General features: G+C 33.0%; 4 protein-coding genes across 5 annotated transcripts in view; 1 reads left to right on the top strand and 3 right to left on the bottom strand.

Moving 5' to 3' along the window:
• Positions 1 to 27215, top strand: part of LOC111512661 (uncharacterized) — a 106356-nt gene that overhangs the window by 77553 nt on the left and 1588 nt on the right. For both annotated transcript variants that reach the window (XM_023168809.2, XM_023168817.2), the window contains 2 exons: positions 17050 to 17213; positions 17287 to 17473. In XM_023168809.2, the coding sequence (XP_023024577.2) occupies positions 17050 to 17213; positions 17287 to 17473 (351 nt within the window). The remainder of the gene's footprint in view (positions 1 to 17049; positions 17214 to 17286; positions 17474 to 27215) is intronic.
• Positions 4034 to 5173, bottom strand: LOC141480655 (uncharacterized). The gene is made up of 2 exons (XM_074170856.1): positions 4985 to 5173; positions 4034 to 4482 (listed from the first exon to the last, which is right to left on the bottom strand). The coding sequence occupies exons 1-2, from the start codon at positions 5101 to 5103 to the stop codon at positions 4110 to 4112; spliced, it is 492 nt and encodes a 163-aa protein (XP_074026957.1). The 5' UTR covers positions 5104 to 5173; the 3' UTR covers positions 4034 to 4109.
• Positions 7328 to 8415, bottom strand: LOC111512686 (uncharacterized). The gene is made up of 2 exons (XM_023168834.2): positions 8201 to 8415; positions 7328 to 7776 (listed from the first exon to the last, which is right to left on the bottom strand). Exons 1-2 carry the CDS (start codon positions 8317 to 8319, stop codon positions 7404 to 7406), a joined length of 492 nt encoding a protein of 163 aa, XP_023024602.2. The 5' UTR covers positions 8320 to 8415; the 3' UTR covers positions 7328 to 7403.
• LOC111512714 (uncharacterized) lies at positions 14862 to 15936 on the bottom strand. Its single transcript, XM_074170854.1, has 2 exons — positions 15749 to 15936; positions 14862 to 15315 (listed from the first exon to the last, which is right to left on the bottom strand). The coding sequence occupies exons 1-2, from the start codon at positions 15865 to 15867 to the stop codon at positions 14943 to 14945; spliced, it is 492 nt and encodes a 163-aa protein (XP_074026955.1). The 5' UTR covers positions 15868 to 15936; the 3' UTR covers positions 14862 to 14942.

The raw sequence follows: 27215 nt of genomic DNA, 5'->3' as shown, positions 1-27215 counted from the left end.
AAAAGGTAAGACCTCGTTAATACTTAGCTCGCACAAGTTTCGGCTTCTGAGGTTCGTCGTTCCTAGGGGTGCGACAGTTAGTTAACGGAAAAACAGATTTTTTAACAGAATTTTACTAACGCTGAAATGACTGACTTGCACTTAGCGAATGGAAATGCGAAAGAATCACAGAGAATTTACCAGGCTAGAGTTATTCCATGTGCTAAAACATTTAGAACGCTACATGCAAGAATATGTAAAACTGGAAGTTTTAATAAAAATGCAGGTTGTGACAGAAACTGTGACAATGCCTGAATTAGAAGAAGCTATACTTGATGTGATAGAAGATCCTCCAAATAGTACCAGGAAGATTGCACTGCAGGTGAAAGTCAGCCCAAAAACCTTGGACAGTTTTAAAAAGGAATCTCCTATACTCATATCATATACAGCGGGTCCAAGCTCTACTGCCTAGGGATTTTCACCCAAGATGAATGTTTTGCAAGTGCACTTCCACCGCGGCCAATTCCACAAGGAATGATTGGTGACTACCTGATTGGTCCATTTTTTCTTTTCTACCAGCAAGATTACCAGTTGAATCCTACACGGACTTTTTCGAGATCATATTTTGTGTCGGTACTTGTAAGAGGCAACATGTGGATTATGCACGAGGGGGCTCCAGCTCATTTTAGTGTTCATCAGCATCTCGACATGACATATCCTAATTGCTGGACTGGACATGCAGCACCTCAAAATTGTCTAGTTCGCAGTCCTGATATGAATCCTCTAGATTTCTATTCATGGGGTTTTTTTCAATTTGTCAGACAATCAATGATACTCGGGTGTAGTCGTGTATTTCATCAGATGGTGGATATTTTGCTCATTCACTTAAAGATCGAAATTGTTTATCATTTATTTTTGGTATTTCATTTTATGTTGTCCCATGGATAGTTGTGATAGAAGTGATTTTTTTTTCTAGAAAACGAAGCATGATTTTAAGAAATAAAACACAAGTGACGAAAAAGTTGTATATTTAGTTACTTAATCTGAAAAAGAAAACTACAAAAAAGTCAGTGGCATTCCTTTTTTTTCAATACTGTTGGCTGTGGTGCCGACTGGAGCGCCACTGGACCTAATAATCTCCATCTAGTTCGGGCTAAATAAGCGCCTTATTACTTCAAATAACTGTACCAAATTTCAATCAAATCGTTGCAAATATATTTATTATATTTTATAAATACCTTTTTTTTTAACTTCAACGCCCTATATCTCAAAAACGGTCTGACGGATCACCCTCTGAACTTTCGTACCGTAGTTAGGAAACACCCTGTATTTATCAAGTATTGTGAACATTTTTATCTTTCTTCAAGTATTTGACTGGAACAAAACAATTATAATAGGTGAGCCCAAGCGGGGATTTCGGGATTTACTGAAGCGCGGCAGATTAATATACAGGGGGATACCTTGTACCCGGTTAAGTACTTCCACCAAATATAACCCCATATATAAGGCCGCCCGTGAAGGATGAAGGATCAGATTAGTAAAAAAAATTGAGCATCAGAAATTGTCGAGCGCGTCAGATTAAGGTAGGGTGAGTTAATTACATGCTAAAAAGTGTATATTCCAGTAATCTGACAATTTAAGAGTGACGTAAAGAAAGAGGAGGGCAGCAAAGTTGTAAAAAAAACGTCATCTCGACATTCTCGAGCGAAGCCAATTTTTTTTTTTTGGAGGAAAATAATTCAAGGATATCGAAAAATATATAATCTGACGATTTCCGCAAGCCGAAATAGCAAAAATTCGTCGAGAAAGTTTAATGCGTGCAGCTGCGTGATGCCTATATTTCCCTTTCCGCGTTTCTATTCCTTTTTCACTTTTTCTCTATCCAGTACTCTCTCACTCCGTCCCCACTCTGAATTCTGTTGCCATGACGCCATCACAGCTGATCACACAGACTCGTTCGTGATGAAGATGATGATTAATTAATCAATTAATTGATGGATGTGGTAGGAAATCATAATGAAGAAGAGAGAAATGAAACTTTCTATGTTTTTCACCACTTTTATTTGTAACTAACGTTACTGCAGTTTCGTCCCATAAAGACATTTTCAAACTTATATATTGTATCATCAGTAACTGCTGTAACGTTAGTTACAAATGAAAGTGGTAAAAAACATAGAAAGTTTCGTTTCTCTTTTCTTCATTAATTGATCAATTGGTTATAAAAAATTAAAAATTTTTGAGCATTTTTTTTATTATTTTTTTATAAATACAAGTATTCTACTTGAAAAACATACACTTATTTATTTGCATGCTATTTCCTGAGCTTTTCAATTAATTGAGTTCAATAATTGAAAAAATGAATTAAAAAAATATTTTTGTCAGATTAGGCGAATCCCTCTAGATAATCCTCAGATTATGAGACAGCACGTCTAAAACATAAAGATGAACCATATATATCTCAACTTGACGCGCTTGAGTATTTCAAAATGACAATTTTTTTTGCACATTATAATAATGGCCGCGAGTTTGCGTCAGATCAAAATCGTCAGATTATTGAATGAGAGCTTTTTTTGGTGCAATTAACACCCCCTTAGAAAATCTGACGCGCTCGATATTATTTTTGGTTTCATTTTTAACCCTTACGTACAACCACCTACATCATGCAAACGATCAGATTAACATACCAACGTTATTTAAAATACGTAGGACATTGATGGTATCAATATCTAACGCGTTCGAGTATATCCATGCAACAGTTTTTTTACATATTCAATAATCTATGTCGCTCTCTATGACGCTCGAATAAATCCCCATTTTGCATCGTGGGCTCCCCTGCTATTACATATTAGTCAGGTTCAGTCCATTATTATTGAAAAAAAATAATTACGAAAATTTTTCAAAATTTTTGTTCTGAATCATGTCCTGAAAAATTTTCTTTTGAATATTCTCGGAAAAAAAATCACCTAAACTGGTTTGTATATAGATTAACAATACATGAATTATTCAAAATTCAGGAAATAGTTTTTTTAATTTAGTATTCAATAGACGTTAAAGATGCACACCTGCTGATGAAGTGGCAGTCAGCTGAAGTTTTGATTAAACTTTCGTTTTATCATGCAGCTTGAATAGTCTGAATATCAGAAAAGAACACCTTTTAATTTTTTTTGCTCTATCAAATTAAAAAAAGAATTGTTCTTAATATCTCTAGAATTATAAGTGATACATTAGTTATTACTTTCTTTCAATTATAAAATTATTTATGTGGAATGTACTTTGATTTGTTTAGAAAAAAGTTTCCACTTTTCAAAAGTTTGGCGTTCAAATCATGATTTTCATTAATGACATAAAAAATCTGCAACTGAGCATGAATTTACATGAATAACAGAACACAAGTTTCAAGTTTTCTTTAATATATATTTCTGTAACTTGTTCATTATCAATTTAGAATCAATTTAATTGTCACACCGGACCTAGTGTCGAACATAGCAAACTTATGTTGAAGTGAGAAAATCATCCATTCATTTGGAAAATTGCTCATGGATATTGGTTGTTAGAAATACTCAACTCTGGATAGAATTTTACAAAATTTTTTTTGCCTTTCATCTCCTATGTACTCCTGAAGATTATTGTGTACCTACCTACCTGTTTCTGGTACTTCGAGGTAAATTTAAAAGAATGGTAGTAATTTTTAAATACGTTGGTGACCCCAAAGACATATAATATGGTATCTTTTTCTTTTTCTATTTTTTTTAAATTTTTGTATTCGTTATATTTTTTTGGCAGTTCTCGTAGCTGACTGTGGATGTTAAATGTAGAACAAACCTGTAGTGTTCTACACTGCAGTTTTGAACTTCGCCTCTTGAATGTTATATTCTATTTCACCCTATAAAGACCATTGTTATTATTATTATACATACATTGTCTTCAAAAATAATCGTAGCATTTTAATCTATTTTCGAATAAGGACTTAGTTCTCTTTCAACTCTGAATAGGAACTCTGACTTCCAGAGTCAACTTCTTTTAAGAACAAAAAAAAAGAATAATAAGGCAACAGTTAATAAAATAAAATTTATTTCATCAATCAACAGAAAATAAATAAATCAATAACTTTAAATGTATTGGCAATATTTTTAAAAATCTGCATGAGCATTCAAAAATACACCAGCTTCAGGCTTTCCGGTTCCACCTGGTCCACCATAATGTCTGCCGTATTGTCCGGTTAGGTCTACTCCAGCGTTTTTACTTTCATAAATGTTATATTTGACACCAGCGGCGACATCTGTGCCATAACCGCGCGTGTTATCTGCTCCTACGAAAGCCGACGAGCCGGATGGTATATGGCTGTAGTCAACTCGGCCACCAACTTGGTCAGGTCTGAGTCCGTGTGATCCAAAATTTTTACTGGCGGATGCGGTTCCATCAAATCGGTGACGATCGTTTTCGTATAGTGTCCCTGTGTGACTAGCTCCATAACCTGAATTTGAAATGCCCCATTGGGTTTGTCTGCAAAGAAGAGAAATAATGAAAGAAAATTTTAGAATTAGTCGAAATCTGAATGTCGGTTATTAATTTGTATGAAGGATTTGTAGTGCAACTGGTAGATAAATAATTGAATTTTGTTCTACAGTTCAGAGGGCAACTTTACATTATATTTCACTACGAGTCATTATATCATTCAAACATAAAGTGTGAACGATAATGCGAAAAACGAATTTTGCGTTATCGTTCACATTCTAAAAGAATTGGAGATTCCTACTATTTTACTTTCCTTATTGTTACAATTAAATGTATTAAACAATAGAAAATGAATATAAATCAAGCAAAAAAACAATAAATGAAACCATAATGTTATTTTCTTAGTTTTTGAACAAATTCAACAAACAAGCTATATACGAACAGTAGAATTGTAAAAAATACCAAATACATTTACTGTCCGTCATAATATATTTATAAGTAAGATACTGCATTTTTCTGATACTTATTATTCAAATTATTGTTCACTCACCTTTTTTCGCGATGGATGGGAACAATATAGTATTGTTGTCCATCAACATCTTCAACAACTTCTAGGGGTACAGCAGCAGCAACAGCCAGACATAAAGTTGCAAAAACAAATCTTTTCATTTTGCTTTATTAATGAAGTGAATATTATGTGTTCTCAGACCTTCTCAGTTGTCGATGAACTGTAACTAATATTGTGATCCTGCCTCTTTTATATCCCCCGTTCTAAATTCAAGTATTTTTTAAAGTTGGTTCTTCCCCATTTTTTGACTTGCTGGAAATATCATAACATAAACAAGAAGTGGTGAATTTTCAACTGGTCCTTCTCTCATACTGCGATAAGAATGTTTATATTCGAAAGTTAAATTACATTCAAAATTGATCAAGCAAGAGTTGAGTAATACGGTGAACCACACTGTGCATCTTCCATATCTTTATTAGTATTTACGAGAATTGTGATATTGATTCGTGATTGACGTTTAATAATAAAGTATTGGAGTTTTAGTATTCTAGTGGTAGAATTGAAAAGTACAGAAATGATTGATATATTGACCTATTGATAATGGTTGTGGTAAACCGTCAGTGAAAATCTCACAAAATCTGATTTGAATAAGTTATAATGGAATTCCATTATACAGTATGTTTCCTAACTACGGTGCGAAACTTCAAAGAGTGATTCGTTAGGTTGTTTTAAGAAAAAAACGACATAATGTTCGGAGTTGCTTCGTTTCTGAGATACAGGGCGAAGTTAAAAAACCGTATTTATAAAATATCATAAACATCTTTGGGGAAATAAAGGTTTTGGCTTTCCACTACTCCATCTTGATACAAGAAACTGTGGGAATTTTCCAAAGAAAGTAAGGAAGTAATAAATACATGGATGTGTAGATCGTGCATAGAAATAACTTTCAGACCCAAACTAGACGAAAGCCCTCCTGAAACAGCTTCTTTCATATAAACATTGAATTACACGAAAGAAGAAATCTTTCGAAACAAATACTTTCATATGAACACTGAATTATACAGAAGATACTTTTCTCTACTCAGTTTGTATTCCAAACATTCGTTATGGAATAAAATCAGATATCATTCACAGGAGATCAAGATGGAGTTGTAGAAAGCCAAAATTTTTCTTTCCCAAAAATTAATCACTCCTAGAAATATAACCCCTTCAATTCAAATAAGATTCCTCTTGGCTGGAATTTAATCAAATAAGGTGAATGATTGTCATTACGATGTCATCGATGACATAAGTAGATCGAACTTATTCCGTGGCTTTAAAAATCCTAATTCATGAATTAATTGTGTGTATTTTCTATAATGTTTTCCAATTTGGTACTGAAGAGCCTTAAGGTAAGTGTCTTACGGCGAAACATCGATGTCTACCAGTGAGAATGGAAGCGTTCCATGTAAGTGAAATTTTTTGTTACCATTCATTTAAAGTAGAACTTCTGTGAATGATATCTGATTTCATTCCATAACGAATGTTTGGAATACAAACTGAGTAGAGAAAAGTATCTTCTGTATAATTCAGTTTTCATGTAAAAGTACATTAGTTATTACTTTCTTTCAATTATAAAATTATTTATGTGAAATGTACTTTGATTTGTTTAGAAAAAAGTTTCCACTTTTCAAAAGTTTGGCGTTTAAATCATGATTTTCATTAATAACATAAAAAATCTGTAACTGAGCATGAACTTACATGAATAACAGAACACAAGTTTCAAGTTTTTTTCAATATATATTTCTGTAACTTGTTCTTCATCAATTTAGAATCAATTTTATTGTCACACCGGACCCAGTGTCGAACATAGGAAACTTATGTTTCAGTGAGAAAATCATCCAATATTGGTTGTTGGAAATGCTCAACTCTGGATAGAATTTTACAGAATTTTTTTTGCCTTTTATCTCCTATGTACTCCTGACGATTATTGTGTACCTACCTACCTGTTTCTGGTACTTCGAGGAAAATTTAAAAAAATTGTAGTGATTTTAAAATACGTTGGTTACCCCAAATAAACATGGCATCTTTTTCTTTCTGTATTTTTTTTTATTTTTGTATTCGTTATATTTTTTTCCCAGTTCTCGTAGCTGGCTATGGAAGTTAAATGGTAGAACAAACCTGTAGTGTTCTACACTGCAGTTTTGAACTTCGCCTCTTGAATGTTATATTCTATTTCACCCTATAAAGACCATTGTTATTATTACATACATTGTCTTCAAAAATAATCGTAGCATTTTGATCCATTTTCGAATAAGGACTTAGTTCTCTCTCAACTCTGAATAGGAACTCTGACTTCCAGAGTGAACTTCTTTTAAGAACAAAAAAAAAGTAATAAGACAACAGTTAATAAAATAAAATTTATTTCATCAAGCAACAGAAAATAAATAAATAAATGATTTTAAATGTATTGACAATCCTTTTAAAAATCTGCATGAGCATTCAAAAATACACCAGCTTCAGGCTTTCCGGTTCCACCTGGTCCACCATAATGTCTGCCGTATTGTCCGGTTAGGTCTACTCCAGCGTTTTTACTCTCATAAATGTTGTATTTGACACCAGCGGCAACATCTGTACCATAACCACGCGTGTTATCTGCTCCTATGAAGGCAGACGAGCCGGATGGTATGTGGCTGTAGTCAACTCGGCCACCAACTTGGTCAGGTCTGAGTCCGTGTGATCCAAAATTTTTACTGGCGGATGCGGTTCCATCAAATCGGTGACGATCGTTTTCGTATAGTGTCCCTGTGTGACTAGCTCCATAACCTGAATTTGAAATGCCCCACTGGGTTTGTCTGCAAAGAAGGGAAATAATTAAAGAAAATTTTAGAATTAGTCTGATGTGAATTTTGGTTATTGTTTTGTATGAAGGATTTGTAGTGCAACTGGTAGGTAAATAATTGAATTTTGTTCTACAGTTCAGAGGGCAACTTGACATTTCATTTCACTAGGAGTCATTACATCTTTTTAACATAAAGTGTGAACGAAAATGCGAAAAACGAATTTTGCATTATCGTTCACATTTTATGAAAATTGGATATTCCTACTGTTTTACTTTTCTTATTGTTGCAATTAAATGATTTAAACAATAAAAAATTGATATAAATCAAGCAAAAAAACAATGAATGAAACCATAATGTTATTGTCTTAGTTTTTTAACAAATTCAACGAACAAGTATTTTTCTGAGACTCTCATTATTCACATTATTGTTTACTCACCTTTTTTCTCGATGGATGGGAACAATATAGTATTGTTGTCCATCAACGTCTTCAACAACGTCTAAGGGTATGGCAGCAACAACAGCCAGACATAAAGTTACAAAAACAAAACTTCTCATTTTGCTTTATTGACGAAGTGAATATTTTGTGGAGTTCTCAGACCTGTTTTTCGATGAACTGTAACTTATATTGTGATTCTGCCTCTTTTATATCCCCCGTTCTAGATACAAGTAATTTTTAAAGTTGGTTCTTCCCCATTTTTTGACTTGCTGGAAATATAACATTAACGAGAAGTGGTAAATTTTCAACTGGTCCTTCTCGCATACTGCGATAAGAATGTTTATATTCGAAAGTTAATTACATTCAAAATAGATCAAGCAAGAGTTGAGTAATACGGTGAACCACACTGTGTATGTTCCATATCTTTATTAGTATTTACGAGAATTGTGATATTGATTCGTTATTGACGTTTATTAATAAAATATTGGAGTTTTAGTATTCTAGTGGTAGAATTAAAAAGTACAGAAATGATTGATATATTGACCTATTGACAATAGTTGTGGTAAACCGTCAATGAAAATCTCACAAAATCTGATTTGAATAAGTTATAATGGAATTCCATTATACAGTGTTTCCTAACTATGGTACAAAACTTCAGAGGGTGATTCGTTAGGTTGTTTTAAGAAAAAAAGTTCCCATACATACAGGGCGTTGAAGTTAAAAAACCGTTTTTATAAAATATCATAAATATCCTTACGATTTGGTTGAAATCTAGTACAGTTACTTGAAGTAATGAGGCGCTAATTTAGCCCGAACTAGATTGAAATTATTAGGTTCGATGACGTCTCAGCCAACTATTTCGAGAAAAAAGAACGCCACTGAGTTTTTTAGTAATTTTTTATCTTTTTAGATTAAGCAACCAAAAATACAACTTTTTCGTCGCTTTTGTTTTCTTCATATCAAGCTTTGTTTTCGAGTAAAACAAATCGCTTCTAAAATCCATCCATGGACAACACAAAATAAAAACCAAAAGTAAAGTATTTCGACCTTAATGTGAATAAGCAGAATGTCCACCCCCCGATAAAATACACGACTGCAATTGAGATGTCATTGATTGTCTGACGCGTTCAAAAATGCCTGGAGTATTCCTTATGACATTGCAATTGTCAGTTATTTAATTCCTCAAGTCATTCACATCTAGCATAGAAGTTCTATAAACAAGAGTCTTTGGGTGAGCCCATAAATAGCAAACTAGAGGATTCATATCAGGACTGCGGGCTGGCCCATTTTGAGGTCCTGTACATCCAATCCAGCGATTAGGGTAGGTGATGTCGATATACTGACGAGCAAAAATTTACCTGTTGATCCTGCTGGTAGAAAAAATGGGCCATTTAGGTAGTCACCAATCATTCCTACCCAAACATTCAGCTAAAATTGTTGCTGAAAACGATTTTTTTTAATAACGCGGGAATTTTCGTCAGCCCAAAAATGATCAAATATTTGGTAAACAATCATCATTGTGTGTCATCGTAGGAATCAATCACCTGCAAAACATTATTCTTGGGTGAAAATCCCGAGGCAGTAGCGTTTGGACCCGCTGTATGTGATATGGGTATAGGAGGTTTCTTTTTAGAACTGTCTATACGGTTTTTGGGCTGATTTCTGGCTGCAGTGCAATCTTCGTGGTATTATTTGAAGGATATTTTTTATCGCATCAAGTATAGCTTTTCTAGTTCAGGCGATGTAACAGTTTCTGATCTTTCACCACCTGTATTTTTATTAAAACTCACAGCCTCACATAATCTTCCATGTAGCACATGGAATTACTCTATTAAGATACCTGTCCTGGAAAATTATTCGCATTTCCATTTGCTAATCTATAAATAAAGCACATGTCTGTCATTTCAGCGTTCGTAAAATTATTCATGATGCTATTTGACAACTCTGACTTTCACTAATATGACAACATTATCACTGTCAGCTGGCCTCCAAAGCAGATGTTCATGATATGCAAAGTGCCTTCAATTTTTATTCTCGAAATCGAAGCTAGATATGAAGAAAACACAAGTGACAAAAAAATTGTATTTTTAGTTGATTAATCTTGAAAAATAAAGAAATACAACAACAAGTCAGTGGCGTACTTTTTTCCCAATATTGCTGGCTGCGTGCCCACTGGATGAATGCTGAAGAATAAAATTAAAACCACTACTACTATACGGTTTACGTATTAGTAACATGTGAAAAATTACTTGTTTCGAGAATTTCAAGCTCTACCATTTCCACGTAGCGGTTTGTTAACATTTCTGAAGCAATAATTGCACCAATAAAGAGACGATTTCTTCAATCTAACATACGTTTATTTCCAGTCATGGATATAAAATTGAATCAATGAAAATTTTGGATACTTTTCGAACAGAAAATGTGATTTTTCAATATTTCAACCAACCGTTCCTGTAGCAAAATCATTTTGTTGTGATGATGTTTTGTTTGCCTCAATGCCTATGAGTTTTTTCGATATGTTCGATATGTTTCATTAGTTTTTTTCAATATTTTCTGTTTATATTTTCAACTTTTCTCATATTTGAAATTTAGACAAAAATTCACATTTTGTACATAATCACTAAACAATATTATAGTAATATGTTTTTTGTAGTAACTTTTGAGGCAAGCAATATAATTATGTTCCCTGTTTGGATACCTGCAGTGATGTCATAGATAAGAATGGAATTATATTTTCTAGAAATCATCGATATTTCCGATTGAAGTTAGAAAAAAATGTAACTGATTCCGATTTACTTTTTTGTAAACGGTCCTACGAAGTTTTGGCATTCGAAACGTTTGAAAAATAATAATCAGAAAATGGCCGAAAGTTCCCTATTTTTGGAGTTTTCTTGAAAATCAATGTGATCTGAGTCACATAAGACTCTATAACTTGAGAAATTTTGAATATAATTTTATTTGCAAGATAATGGATGTTCAAATTTTGATACAACAGGTGAACGGACTAATCCAGTCATTTAAGCTTAAATTAGGTAAGAATCTCGGAATTTGAGATACCCAGCTGTAAGTCTGTAAATACTTGTATATTGACACCCTAAAAGTTGTCTCGAAACCTACATATGGTAGGGTGTAAGCAATTATTAAATTTCAAGGTCAATGGTCACAAAAATCGGTTTTTTGCGCTTTTTTTGGAAATATCTCATTTCCTATGGGTTTTTTGCTATTTGTATTTATTATCAATATTTTAGAATACAAAATTCTCTACAAATTTTGTTTAAAACAATTTTTATACGGTGAACCGTTTTCGAGATAGAGGGCGGAGAGCGCGGGGTCACAGCATCACTACAGGTCAACCGGTGCCTCCGGTCGAAAACGCGCCATATATAGTTGATGAACTATCGATAAATCAATGATTATAAATATTTGTCAATTTTTATTAACTATTATATTATATTTTATCATTTTCTTTATGCATTAAATTTATATCTATTCAATAATACTGATAACCGTTTACTAAAATTAAAAAATAATTAAGAGAAAAACTTAAATCATATGTATATTATCAAGTTCAAACTTGGTAAGGACATGATTTGGAACCCCAGGTATGGGGTTGGGCAATGCGAAACGATTTTCTGAAGCCTATCATGACAATTTTACCACCTGCTCCAGATTTGCTAAATACAATTTTCTGCAACTGCAAGAGTGGTTGTGGTTCGCGATGCGGATGCAGGAAAGCGGGCTTGCAATGCTCTTTAGCTTGTGGCCAATGTAATGGGCAAGCTTGTCTCAATGCTCTACCATATCAGAGCGACATTAACGAAGATGGAACCTTTGACCCCAAAATCATGGAAGAACTTGAGACAAATGTCGTTGAAGACGATAATGAAGACCAGTTTGAAATTTACCAGCAGCTAGAAGACGACGATGAAGAGGAAGAAGATGATTAAAATTGTAAATTGTAGTTTTTGTACCCTTTATTCCATTTCTTTACTTTCAATAAAAATAAATGTATTCAATGATATTTTTTAATAAAAAAATTAATTCATAATTTATTTGATTTTCTTTCATCATGTAAGAAGTTATGAATATTAATTAGGTTAAAATTCAAATATAATTCCTATATTTTCATTAACAATTCTGCAATTACATGGGCAGGTAAGTGTTGTTAAATAAATTAATACTGAATAAAAAGTGGATAAATTAGGAAAAAAATGATAAAATATAATATAATAGTTAATAAAAATTGACAAATATTTATAATCATTGATTTATCGATAGTTCATTAACTATATATGGCGCGTTTTCGACCGGAGGCACCGGTTGACCTGAAGTGATGCTGTGACAGCGTGCTCTCCGCCCTCTATCTCGAAAACGGTTCACCGTATAAAAAATTTTTTCAAACAAAATTCGTAGAGAATGTTGTATTCTACAATATTGATAATAAATACAAATAGCAAGAAACCCATAGGAAATGAGATATTTCCAAAAAAACCGCAAAAAACCGATTTTTGTGACCTTTGACCTTGAAATTTAATAGTTGCTTACACCGTACCATATGTAGGTTTTGAGACAACTTTTAGGGTGTCAATATACAAGTATTTACAGACTTACAGCTGGGTATCTCGAATTCCGAGGTGAACTTACTATAATGACTGGACTAGACAGGCTGCCAGATGGACAGAGTTTTTCATTTTTTTCTTCGATTCTGAAAAATTTCTTCAAACTAACCATGGGGTCTATCTCGTTGAATAAGTTGAGGTCCGAAATGAGGATCGTAGTAAAGTACTTTCGAAATGTAGTATATATAAAGAGTTTTTCCTTAAGCCCAGAGAATAAAAGTGATACTAATGAGTTGAATTCTATATCAATACTTTTCAATTGATACGTTGTGTAATCAAATTGATATGTGACAAAAATATATGTAGATGATCTACATATTATCTTGAAGAGTTTTCATTAATTTGTGTTTTTCAAGCTCTCCATTTTCTTCTGAATTTCAGAAAAAATAAAAAACAATGAAGCGTTTTCTAAATGGTAATATTGCTCGTGAAATCTTTATTCGTTTGATTGTATTTGTTATCGTATAAACCTGCTTCGCTTACTTCGAAATGAGTGAAAAATAACCCAAACTTTCATCCTTTTTGATGACTCCAAACAAACTGTTGCAGCGAACAGACAATCGCTTTATACTCAATTGCCTTACTTATCTCAAGTCAAATCTGGCGAGCGGGCTGGCCATTCTGTAGGACCTCGAAGGCCAATCCAACGACCGGGAAAAGTAGTATCCAAATAGTTTCTTACTTATCTGGAGTAATGTGGTGGTGCTCCATCTTGTTGGAATATAATATCCATATCGAATTCATTAGGATTCGCTTCAACGATTTCAGTGATGAGAGGGGCAACATTGATTGAAACATATTCAAATTCAGTTCCCCTGTTGAATTTTCATCAATAAATAGAGGTTCTACAATATGATTTCCCAATATTCTTACCCAAACGTTATTTTTTTTGAATATTGGGAATGTGTTTCCCGGAAAACGTGACGGTTGGTGTCACTCCAATAACGGCAATTTCGTCTGTGAACGTTGCCGTTCAAAAAAAATGTACATTCGTCACTGAAACAAATATTGTGGAGATAGGTAGGATGCCTTGCCATGGCTTCCTTCCTGATTTCGCAGAATTCTGTTCTTCGATCAGGGTCATCTTCAGTTAATTGGTGTACCATTTTGATTTCGTATGGATGATATCTATTCCTCTTCAAAAGTCTCCACACAGTAGAAAGAGTCTCCTCTCCAAAAATCTCCTCACAAACATTCGTTCAGGATTTACTACCATCTCACCAATTATCTGCATTTGCTGTTCTTCTGGAATGAACGGATGACCTGGGGGCTTTTTGTTATGTATCTATACTACCGGTAGTTGAGAATTTAGATACAAGTTCCCTCAAATACTTTCTACAGAAAGGACGATTCTAAAAACGTTCTTTGAAAATCCTTTCGGTCTCGTAAAAGTTACGCGTCGCACCATAAATAAAAATCGCTTCAATTTTTTCTTCCAATGGACGAGAATTGACCTTATAGAGATTGTTGACGTGGTAGGTACCTTTCTATTGGTAAAACCGAAAACTAAATGTTGTTCATCGATGTTTATTGTCGTACTGACATTTTTTGTCGTTTTTATGAACAAAAAATAACATAACAAGCCTTGTCGGATTGTTGTTATTGCCATATGACAAATAAAAAGAAATATTTCTAGAAATATCGATAGTAATGTGTTTGTCTTCAGTAAATTGTTACCTAAATGTCCCGCTATTGTAGGCTTCACCTATTGTATTAGGTGAAGATATTGACTTCATATTCTGGGGTTGTGAACTATTCGTCAGGAGCTTCAAAATGATGTGTCACAAGACCCCCCTTTCTCTTCAATTTTTTTTCCAGATAGCGCCCAGTCGCCATCTTGAAAGTTTCATCTGTCAATTTCACTTCAAAATGAAATATTCATGTACTAATTTTGTTATCCCAAATTTCAGTGTTTTGAGTTGACCCGTTCAAAAAATAAAAAGGGGAGACATTAAAGAAATGTACTGTATAATCTTCAAATAGTATTCCGCTATTTGATTGGATGCATTGGCAAATTGGAAAAAAATAATAACGTGACAATATTAATAAAATATACGATTTTTATTTTATCAGTCAACAAAAGTTAATAAATTAACGATTTAAAAATTAAATGACAATGTCTTTTAAAAATCTGCATGAGCATTCAAAAATACACCAGCTTCAGGATTTCCGGTTCCACCTGGTCCCCCATAATGTCTGCCGTATTGTCCGGTTAGGTCTACTCCAGCGTTTTTACTTTCATAAATGTTATATTTGACACCAGCGGCGACATCTGTGCCATAACCGCGCGTGTTATCTGCTCCTATGAAGGCAGACGAGCCGGATGGTATGTGGCTGTAGTCAACTCGGCCACCAACTTGGTCAGGTCTGAGTCCGTGTGATCCAAAATTTTTACTGGCAGATGCGGTTCCATCAAATCGGTGTCGATCGTTTTCGTATAGTGTCCCGGTATGACTAGCGCCATAACCTGTATTCGAAATGCCCCATTGTGTTTGCCTGTAGAAGGAAATAAAGAGTAACAATTTGGGGTTCATCGATTTCCAACCCAAAAAAGATATCAGTCAGATAATGATTTCTATAAAAGTGTTGTAGTACAACAGGTGGATTATTAATTGTATTAGGTCATCACTTTGTTCTACAGCCTAGGATCCAAGTACATATTAGATTTAGCCCACATTAATTATATCATTCCCACATGTTGCAGCTGAATATTTGAAACATATAAAAATATCAAAAAATTCTATGAAATCGTTATTATCTTGGATTTTCTGAGATGAATATGGACATGTGTACTATGTACTGATCATAATATATCCATTCATAAACAAATAATTCCATAGAAAGGTTTTCTAGAGGTTTATATTATTTGTATTATCATTACAAACCCTAATTTTTGGTCTACGTTTTATTACTTCAATTTCAAACTCACCTCTTTTCTCGATGGATGGGAACCATATAATATTGTTGTCCATCAACATCTTCAACAACCTCTAAGGGCACGGCAGCAGCCGCAGCCAGACAAAAAATAGCAAACACAAAACTTCTCATTTTATTGTTGAATATTTTGTAGTATTATTCTAAGACTTATTTCATAATGAACTGTGACCTGTATTGACTACTCTACCTCTTTTATACCACCCGTCCAAGTTTTAAGTGTTTTTAAGTTGGTTCTTCCCCGTTTCATGTATCGCCAAAAAAACAAACGAGAAGTAATAAATGTTTCTAATATCATACGATAAGCATGTTTTTTTTCGAGGAATATCTTAATTACCATCAAAATTGAATAAGCAATAGTTGAGCAATACAGTGAACCACACCGTCTGTACTCCATATCTTCATTATTTTTTTAAGAATTGTGATATTGATTCATGATTCCGGCTCAACAATAAAATATTTGAGCTTAGGACTTCTGATGGCAATTTCAAAAACATGAACTATATAAATGGTAAAATAGAAAAATGCAAGAATTGATAAAAGGTAAAAGCGATAATTAAAAATGTATAAAGGAAATCAAACATGTTTCCCAATACTACAGAACAAAATAATATCTCTTGACGATAGTAATTTTTTTGTTCTGGTGTGAAAGAAGAGTTTTCAATAGATTCATTCAATACCAGAGTTTTCAGTTCTACTTATCAAGTCTTGTTGAAATGTAAACAATAATTTTTAACTTATGATGAACTGTTTGGAACCTTTGGTGTAGTAATGAATATTACTGGAGTTTATTACCAACACCAAACCGTTATTTTACCACCTCGACACGTGTTTCGATCACTCCAATAAACTCCAATAATATAAATCATTTCTAACTTTAGCTGAAAATAAATAATCAACATTCTTGATGAACTGTATTGTTTTTGGCCTTCGAGAGTGCCGACAACTTTAAGAGTGCACCATATCGTTTACTTCGACTATAAAACTGGAACCTGTGGCTTAGAATAAAACCAAAATAAGCACTTTTTCCTATCACCAGAAATGCAATCCACTTCTCGACGCGCATTTCAAGTTGGCGTATTCAGGAGATTAAGAAAACTATATTTATGATCAAAATAGTATCAAATTTTGAACTCTTGTTCATCTTATAAATGTTTTCTAACCTCTCAAAACATGGAAAGTAGATTCAACTTTCTGAGATCCAATTTTAAAAATTAATTCGTAACTATCTATTCAGTTTGGATTTGTTTTAGCAATGAGACAATATAGTTACACTAATTTCTTAATTTTTTTCAGGAGTTGGATAAACAAAAACAAGACAATGAACAGCTAGAGCATACGATATCGGAGTTAAAAAAAGAACGCGAACAAATCATGAGGGTAACGGAAATGATGAAAAAAGAATTAGAAGAATATAAACTACTTGAGGAACAACAAAAAACTAACTTAGCTAATTTGAAGTAGGTATAAATTCTCACATTACAATAAAGTGTATTAACAAAATCTAAATAACTATTTTTTTTTTCAAATAAGGAAAGAAGCTGAGGCTCACAAAAGGGAAAGAAACGTCTTAGCACATCAGAGCACTTTGATTCTACAAGGTCTCAATGAAAACTCCGATGGGGTAGAGAGCATGATGTTGCTTCAGGAAATAGAGGAGCTCAAAAGGATAATTGAAGACGAAAGAAGTAAGGCAGAAGAGGAAATCAATGCTTTACAGGTAAGCACTGTTCTAACATTATACATTCCTCTGTGATATTATTTCAACGCTTTCTCTCTGAAGCTGGATTCATAGATGAAGTCAAAACGCAAGGCAAAAGGTAATAAAGATAAATGTTCATTCTATAAGTCAAGCACCGTTACGATTCACCAAAACCAAAAAACTTTCAAGATTATTTCAGTTTTACACATGCTTATTAAAAATGAAGTCAAAGAACGGTGTTAAAAAAAGTAAGGTGAATAACCATAATATTGTAAGCTGACCAATGATTGGTGCTCTGATTGGTTGTCCATAAAGACACCTAACATAAACATCTCTTTGAAGATTAAGTAACGTAAACGTAACGTAAACTGTTCCGTAATAACACGGCTCCGTGCATGTTAACGTGCATTTATGGTTATGTTTGATCTCTTTCTGAGTTAGAACACGGAATTCCTACTTTCAATAATTGGTTGTTTGAAATCCTATGTCAGTTTTTCATTTTGAGTTCAGTTCACTTAGTATTTATTCATTTATTGTTATCAGCATGTGTGAACTTTTTCTTGTTTTGGTTAGGCGTTACGGAGCGTGATTTATGAAACCAACATTTGTCATTGTGTGTCAATGCTTACGTTACGGTACGTCTTGCGTTGCGTTACTTTATCAATTCAGATTCAGGTTACGGATACGTTGGAGGTGGCATGAAATGGCTTGAGTTTGCATTACCTAATCTATAAATGAAGCTTTATCCCTCATCAATAATCGTTACATGTCTTAAACGTTCTTCTCATTTCGTCAGTAGTAATTCATCAACAAAATTTTGAAGATGACTTGATGCTAGAAATTAGCATCACATGAGTGAAATTCACTTAGGATTCATATGAACCCCAAGGTTTTCTGTTCAACACAACACAGTCACATGAAAGTCAATTTAGTTCAATTATTGATGTATAAGTTTACCAAACATCATCAATTTGGATTCTACTCACCCTCTGCTTCGAAGATCACCTCTTACTGGAGGTTTCATTTATTCTTCTCGGAGATGAAAACATGTTTCTTTTCGGTTTTCGCAAATAACTCTATAGTATTTTTCGAAAAATAAAAATTGAGCTTATTTAAACACCAAACGAATAGTGGATGCATGGTGTCTGTTAACGCAATAGAAATGAAATAAAGGTTTGTTGAATGTTGGTTCTTATTCGTCAAATGCCGCATTGAAAGTTTTGACATGAGTTTACCAAAAACAACGCATTCTTCTAAGGAAACTCAGTTACTTCTTTGAAGTGTTTGGAAAAGTCTTCATATTTGTTTTTGTGGAGGTTTATTCGAAAAAATTAATATATTCACTCGTGAATAAGTTGAAAGATAGTAACTTTTAGAAAAATATTTACGGAGAAAAGTTTTGGAATTAGTCAGTCTCTCCATTCCCGGACTCATTTCTGTTAAAAAATATTTTTTGTTAGTGGAATTTTCCATTAGTTAATAAAGCATACTATTCAGTGGTATTGATATTGATGTGTCGAGGAATCATGCATGTTCATTATTAGTTTTAATTATAGTCAAGAATAGACCATTTATTGAGTTATTCACGCATTCTTCTAAGGAAACTCAGTTACTTCTTTGAAGTGTTTGGAAAAGTCTTCATATTTGTTTTTGTGGAGGTTTATAAAAAATTAACATATTCACTCGTGAATAAGTTGAAAGATAGTAACTTTCAGAAAAATATTTACGGAGAAAAGTTTTGGAATTAGTCAGTCTCTCCATTCCCGGACTCATTTCTGTTAAAAAATATTTTTTGTTAGTGGAATATTCAATAGTTAATGAAGCATACTATTCAGTGGTATTGATATTGATGTGTAGAGGAATCATGCATGTTCATTATTAGTTTTAATTATAGTCAAGAATAGACCATTTATTGAGTTATTCACGTTCGCTTCAGTGGTGAGGCGAATTTAATGGTCAAATAAAATTGATATTGATTAAATGAGGAGAACCTTTTTCCAAAGAATGAAAGAGCATAGGAATAGTTTCTTGAATGTGAAGACCAATTACACATTTGCAAAACATCATTTGGCATTGGAGAATGACTTCAATCCCGACTATGACATATTACATTTGGAATAAAAAGGTTTAAAATTCAATATTTTGGAATGTTTGCAAATGAATAGAATTCAGAACATTCACTGAACAACTGAGTTAAAATAATGATTTCACTTCATGGTTTTTTTTCTAATGTTTACATTGGCATTCAGTTGATACGTTAACGTAATTTTCATTTCAAAGAATGTCCATTTGAATGAGTGTGTTTGTTAAATTTGTTGTTTCAGGAAAAGTTATATAACTAATTCAAATTATTAATGTATTCAAAGCACTGAGTAAGTAGAATTCAGTTGGTATGAACACGCCTACAGAAGCTATTGTATTGTGAAACACTTGTTGAAATTCTCATCTTGAGAATTTTACTTGAATATGTTAAGGAGTCTCATTTGGTGGTTGATGAGGCATCTTACAAGGGGCTCTGATTTTGTCTACATTCACAATTTTAACCGGAATGGTCAGCTATTAATCCGGTCAATCCAGACATTGGAAGGTACATAAATTTGCAACAAGCTGCAAAAGCGTGTAATTGTTCAAAACATAGTTGAAAATAAGATTTCAAAATTCCGAATGATTGCGATGCCTGGAAAACAAATTATTCGAGGTCAAAGGTCAAAAATCTCGAAAAAAATTGGTTTTTCGCGATTTTCAGGAAAACGGTAAGTTTTATCATAAAATAATTTGAAATAAAAATTGTAGATCATAAAATTCTCTATAAAAAATGTATTAATACTTTTTTTCTTAGAGCCACTGTTTCTGAGATACGACGACTCAAAAAGTTGTAAAAGTAGTAATCGTCATTATATGCACAGGTTTCCACGTCACCTATGAGGTAGTGTACTTAGCGCGTTTTTTTAACGTGGTTTTCCCAGTATGCCTATTCCACATGTCTATTGTGATTCTGTCAAATTGAAAACTTGCATAATAAAATATATTAGGAAGGGTTGGAAATTGGAAAAGGGTTGGGATTGAAATTAAAAAAATGTAAAAATGTATTCATCTGAGTCATAACCTTCAAATACTTCTTCTTGTCGTTCTTCTTCTTGGTCTTCTTCTTCTTGATCTTCTTCTTCTTCTTGTTGTTCATCCTGGGTGTAGGTAAACTGCGTCAAGAGTGATGTATCGCATGTTTCCTCGTTGGTATCAAATGAATTCTCCACTATTGGTGATTCAGCATTAGAACATGACTGGCCTTGACAATGTGTACATGCCAGAGAACACAACAGTCCAACTTTTTTACAGCCACATTTAGCGCTGCATCCCTTTTCACAGTTGCGAAAAATTGTGTTTTTCCGGCGCAGGTGGGAGTAAAGTCTGAATAGATTCTAATGCACTGTCGACCAACTTCCAACTCCAGTCTTTTGGGTCTAGCTGATAACCAAGCCACACTTGAACTTGGTAATATACCCGGAAAAGATGTTGATGTGCAACAACTGAGGTTGGAGGAAGACAAGCTAATTGCAACTGTTTCTTATTTTTAGTGTTTTTTACGAAACATGCATATCGATACTTATCTAAGCAGGTAGTTTTATTCGGAGCTTTGTACATAGAAAGGAGAAACTGAATCCCGTTGGTGATAATTTCTTGTTGAGTCGAATTACTTTTTTTGAAAACTTCTGCACATTGAACTAAATCTTGTTTTTCAAACATTTTAAAGACTCGTGCTTTACCCCTCCTGTAAAATGCAGACGTCGTATCACAGCCAGTTATTGCGTGTAACAATAGTACATGATTTTGACTCTTTGCAAAAGTAGATAAACTTTTTGACGAATATATTTCGGTTTGACTTTGAGCTTTTCCTGGCTTTAGAAAGAAAATAGTTTGAGCAGTAAGAAGTACGAGTAAGTCTACATCTTCACCAACGACAATAGTTGTATTTGTCAAGTTAAATTGCTCTATAGCTGTTTCAATAATCAGTACGTCGGCATCGTTGTTAGCCTGTTTAACCAATATATTTTCGCCAATAAAATTATCCTTCAACATTGAAATGAACCGAGATTTGTTGAGTATTTGCAAGAAATTTCTGTTGACTCGTAGGAACTGTCATAAATTCATCAAATAGAATATCGGAAGACGAAGATGTTGCTAAAGTTCGACGACGTTGTTCTGCAGCTTTAATATTTCTCGAGCAATCATCATAGCCATCAAATACTACCGTAATTCTGGCACCAAAATGTCTACGTACATACTGAACGTATTTATCTAAAATAATGCTGAATGTTTCTTCACTATCCCACACAACACGATGTAGTAAGTATCCATCGTCAATGATGTATATACGTGGCATACTTATGCATATAATGACGATTACAGCTTTTACAACTTTTTGACTCGTCGTATCTCAGAAACGGTGGCTCTAAGAAAAAAAAGTTTTGATACATTTTTTGTAGAGAATTTTATGATCTACAATTTTTATCTGAAGTTATTTTATGATAAAACTTACCGTTTTTCTGAAAATTGAAAAATCAATTTTTTTTGAGATTTTTGACCTTGGACCTCGAATAATTTTTTTTTTATCGCAATCATTCGGAATTTTAAAATCTTATTTTTAACTATGTTTTGAATAATTACACGCATTTGCAGCTTGTTGTAAATTTATGTACCTTCACTCTAATTTTTTAGTCTAATTTAACCGGACTATATACGCCTGACAGTATTATTGACTCCAGAATATCAATATACATTTATTGAGTTAGAAGAATTTCCTTTCTTGATGTTTCAATTAGTTTTTGCCTGAATTCAGGTAAAAACACGAAACACATGCTGTGGTTTTGTAAATTGTTATGGATTTTCATAAAGTATCTGCCAATTCCCTCACATATCTGTTCCTTTATCGTATATTTTTCACATTCTATGTTTTTTATAATGATTCTAAAATAATTCGTTATGAGTATCCTTTTTCATTATACGTAACTACCGCAATTTTTTTTTATGAAGACATTACTAATCGTGGAAATATTAAAAAATCAGGTCATGTATAAATGATTCACATATTTTCTTCGAGTCTCAAAGGATGTTATTTTTCTTTCCATCTTAAAAATTTGTCACATTTTATATTTCAATAGGTATTGTGTAACCATCTAATATTCGAACCAACTTTGCCGTTAATGTATTTATTACTGTCCGATAAACACAAATTCAGAATTTCCAAGAAATACGGCAGAGTTTGGATAATCTCAAGTGTAAGTTCATTAATGGATACCAGTTGAAAATTACCCAACCTATAACTATTTTAGTACCAATAACGGCCAGATAAATATTTACTGGCTGTAAACTTACTAATGAGGTCTGGGAACATGTAATCTCTCAATGTAAAATGCCCCGTTTATTTTTAGTTTTTCAGTTACGTGTCAACATTTTGATGAGTTATTCCACAGGAAGAAAATGCCGCAAATTTTATTGGGAACCTCTGAAAATGAATTCATTATAAATACAAGTACAAGTATATTGGATATTATAATAATAATTTTCGGTAGGAAAGAAAATCAGTCTATGAAAGAAATAAAGTCTTCACCTGACTCAATACTAATGAATGAAAAGCAAAACAATGCAAAACAATGCAAACTGATTTAATTTTTATTCAGATATTCATTTTGATTGTTTTTAGCAAACTTTATTCCACCCAGAGCGGTACAAGTCAATAGTTTGTGCCAAAACAGAGTTACTTATAGCTTTGAAGTCAAACGTAATACACCTCGAACTATAACTTTTTAAGAACTCTTTCATTCGGAGAACAGGAAGGTTTTGGATTTCTATGTCTCTATCTTTCAACAAAAAAATTATCAATTGTTATTGTTGGTTTAGATAAATTGTGTGATGTGTTCCAACCAGATTAAAATAATTTAAACTAGTGTTTATAACTTTTAGATGAATAAGAATTCATTTGATGAAGAAACACAAGAATTTTTAGTGGAATAACGACTTCTTGTGAAATATGTAAAAAATAGAAATGCCGAAAAACGTAACTAAAAGAAAAGTTGGTATGGTAATTATTTCTAAGTTTGTGAATTGCTAACCAGTCCAATATATTTTTTTTTTCATCAAGGTAACAGAGTCAGAGTCAGAAATGCTCTATTGTCATAAAAGTTTAGGTTTTGTTGACAAAGAAGGCTTAAGAACTGAAACAATCTGAAACATTAACATAAAGGTCAAGAATTTAGAACAAGATATTAATATGGCTCAAACACACTTCAAAAAGTTTATGGTAAAAGTCTGTGATAAAAATTTTTATATGTTGACAAAACAGGCTTAAAAACTAAAACAATCAGAAACATTAAAATAAAGGTCAATAATTAAAATAAGATATTAATATGGCTCAAGCACACTTCAAAAAGTCTATGGATAAAAGTCTGTGATAAAAATTTTTATAAGTTGGAATTATAAGTTGCGAAGTCATCCGAAAGAAATTCCTCAATAGTATAATAAGCTTTTCTACTCTTTTTCGACTGTTTACCTGTTTGTAACATATTTGTAGCATGTTTGTACCTGTTTGTAGCATGTTTGTAACTTTCTGATTGAAAGGGGAAGATGATTGAGGTATTTTTTACAATTATAAAGAATCGAATTTCGTGCTGTACACGGGATAGGGAGAGGAATATTGAATGTGAGATGAGTGGCATAATTCTGAGTTGAGTTCGAGATGTTATCTTTGTGCATTAGGCAGACTGTTTCTAAAATAAAGAGGCAGTAGACTGTTAAGATGTGATGTGCTAAAAAAGAGGCTGACAGGAACCTTGCACTCTAGCTCCGGTAATGAATCTCACTGCTTTTTTTGTATTGTGAAAACTTGACTCAATAAGTTTTGACAGCTGCTCCCCCAGAAACAAATTCCGTACCGCAAGTGGGACTCGAAAAGTGCAAAATATGCTTTTCTAGCAGAGTGATAGTCCAAAGATTTAGAGATAGACCTTATCGCAAACAACTTGAGGATAATTTTTTGCATAGTATACTAATATGCGTTCCAAATTTTAATTTATTGTCTAACATAATCTCAGCTCATCTTTTTTTGTGCTTAATCATTCATTGTCTTTCCTTTCTTTGCTGCTGCGGAATAAAACACAATTGAGATAAAAAATTGTTGTTTAGAAGAAAGAGAATTATTTTTCCGCTTTCGCGTATCTCCATTCGGGTTTAAAGGCCATCGTAGTTTGGAACTGCATCCTAACGTTTAGAAGTTTATTCATCTTGATGATTCACGGATGACTGGTGATTTCTAGATCCGTCACCAGTCACGGATGACTGGTGACGTAACATTGCATTGCGCTATTGCCACTTTTACATCTTTCAGTATGGCATCAGCGCAATGCAATGTTTCGTCATTAACAGGTAATAACACTTCGGCCAATAGCAACGCATCAACAAGAGAGGCGGTCTACCTAAGTCAACATAAGTTACCAGTCATCGGTAAATCATCAAGATGAATAAACCTCTGAAGAAGCCAGCCACTCGCGATGGTGAAACGTTAGAACGCAGTTCCAAACTACGACGGCCTTCAAATCCGAATGGAGATAGCAACACTATTTCTCCCGGTCTTTATCAGTCCTTTTGATCCTCATCTCTTTGTTTTTTGAAATTATTTTTCTATTTTATCTTTCATTCATTTCACTTAATGGTTTTGCCTATGTGACACATCTCATTTTTTTTTTCATAATTTTTGTCAGTTCAATTTTTTTGAAGTGAAAACTTCACTTGGGGAGTAAGCTGGTGAATGGGTGACGAGAGCATTACGAAAAGTGTGATTGGGCGACGCGAACGGAAGTTGAAAGGGAGGTATAAGTTAGTGAAGATTGAAAGAGAGAGAGTTACGTTTCGTATATTACTGTAGGGGCAACAAAGAGAAGTGCGAGCACACATTTAGGCTCTGAAGAATTAGGATAAAACTATCATCATTCGTTGCCACAAATTTCAGCAAAAGATTTCATTAGAGGCTTCGCTCATTCGAAAATTCGATTTCACATATAAATGAATATTTTGTGAATAAATATAAACTTAGATGTAGAATTAATGATTTCTTTTCTTTCATTTCTGAGTTGGTGGTAACAATATTAGCATTCTGAAATTGCTTTCTATGCATTGCTACAACTTGTAATAAGTATTGTTTCTGTTTCCCATTATATGTTGAACTCCTATTTTATGATTCCATCAATTAAATTCTCGTTCAGTAGTATCATTTACGACGCGTAAATTTTTCAAAATTGTAAAGCATGTATCATATGTAATCTTTCTCATTTTAGAAATGCAGTAGGAAGTTGAAGTCGCTCAAATCGTAAAAATGTCATTAAAGAATCAATCTTGACTTTTTTTATATCAACACGTTTTATATTTGTAGTTTCGCTAGATTTTTAATTCATTGATTCGATAATTTCAATTTCGGAGCTTACATCGTCATCGAAAAGTATTAAACAAATAAGTTCTTCAAACAAATACCAGAGATGAGTACTAAATTTTTTTGTCGTTGCTTCTGAATTTTTTTTATTGATCCTTTTATATTCCAATAATTTTTTTTTAATTCTAAATCTTGTCGCAGAGCTTGAATTGACAAAGGTGTACAATGTCATGCTTATACATACAATAATGTTATAAAAATACAGATATGACGAAATCCATGGCTTTCTACTCTGCTAATTGAAAATTGTTCCTGGAACAGGAAAATTTTCAAGCAATAAATGGCTTTCGAAAGCCATCGTGCATGTTTTTTCCGCGAAACAGTTTCCCAAATACACTGACGCTAGTTCGAGTAAAACTAGAAGTTTGAAAATTGAAATTTGCCCGAAAATTGAATTTTAGATCATTGATATTTTGATTTCATAGTAATTATGGATTTAAATTTATGGACCTATACAAAATGCCGTTTCTAAAATCAACAAACAGGTACTCTGTAGAATTTATTGTAAATAATATTTAATGTAAGATCAAAAGTTCCAATTTAAAGTTCAAAAACTGTTGATCGGAGAGTGGCAAATTCAATTTCCTACAAAAACTTCATATTCATTTTTTCTAAAAAAAAAATTGATGCTGAAAAATCGAGTTGAAACCGAAAAAAATTGTCTTTTGTTATTCATGTGTTATTCATAAGGGAAATCGAATTTTTGAATGAACTGAGTCTGTATATTATTCAACTGAAGGGAGAGTCAGACCTTAACAAAGAATGAGATAGTTTCAGGAACGTAGGATTAGGAAATACCGAGAATACATCAGCTAATTTATTATTTTATAAATTTCTTTCGGATTTTTCGGAATGAAATATTTTGTTTGTTGTTTGTACTTATATGGAAATTGGTTTTTTTGTGTGGCTCTTTTTGTACATTGGTATATATACTGTGAGATTATCCAGTGATCTGGTACTATTTACAACTTCCATGGGGCGATTGAAATGATTTAGGTTATGAAACATCCATTCTAAGCATTGATAGGCATACAAGCTTCTAATATCAAGTATTTGCGACTGCTCATATAGATGTGCAGTTGAATGAAGTTTTGGTTTTTTGAATTGAAGTTTTGTTAAATTATTGCGAAATAAACCTCCCCATGCTTTTATACAATACCGTAATATGGATTCAGCTAATGAATAGTGTTTTATCATTCGGAAATTTTCTCAATTCATATATTTATCTAGTTAGCTGTCTGAGTCTGTTAGTCAAAGATACAACATGATTTTTCCACCTTA

Source organism: Leptinotarsa decemlineata, unplaced genomic scaffold (genome assembly GCF_025532065.1).
Source record: "Leptinotarsa decemlineata unplaced genomic scaffold, Ldec_3_MD MMD2_tig00000008_RagTag_RagTag, whole genome shotgun sequence".
Lineage (NCBI taxonomy): Eukaryota > Metazoa > Arthropoda > Insecta > Coleoptera > Chrysomelidae > Leptinotarsa > Leptinotarsa decemlineata.
Note: the sequence above shows the minus strand (reverse complement) of the source record. Positions and strands in the feature narration are given on the sequence as shown.

Coding starts and splice junctions, on each gene's coding strand:
- LOC141480655 (XM_074170856.1), bottom strand. CDS start 5,103: ATGAAAAGATTTGTTTTTGCAACTTTATGTCTGGCTGTTGCTGCTGCT. Junction 4,483..4,984: donor CCCATCCATCGCGAAAAAAG/GTGAGTGAACAA, acceptor TCTTCTTTGCAG/ACAAACCCAATGGGGCATTT.
- LOC111512686 (XM_023168834.2), bottom strand. CDS start 8,319: ATGAGAAGTTTTGTTTTTGTAACTTTATGTCTGGCTGTTGTTGCTGCC. Junction 7,777..8,200: donor CCCATCCATCGAGAAAAAAG/GTGAGTAAACAA, acceptor CCTTCTTTGCAG/ACAAACCCAGTGGGGCATTT.
- LOC111512714 (XM_074170854.1), bottom strand. CDS start 15,867: ATGAGAAGTTTTGTGTTTGCTATTTTTTGTCTGGCTGCGGCTGCTGCC. Junction 15,316..15,748: donor CCCATCCATCGAGAAAAGAG/GTGAGTTTGAAA, acceptor TTCCTTCTACAG/GCAAACACAATGGGGCATTT.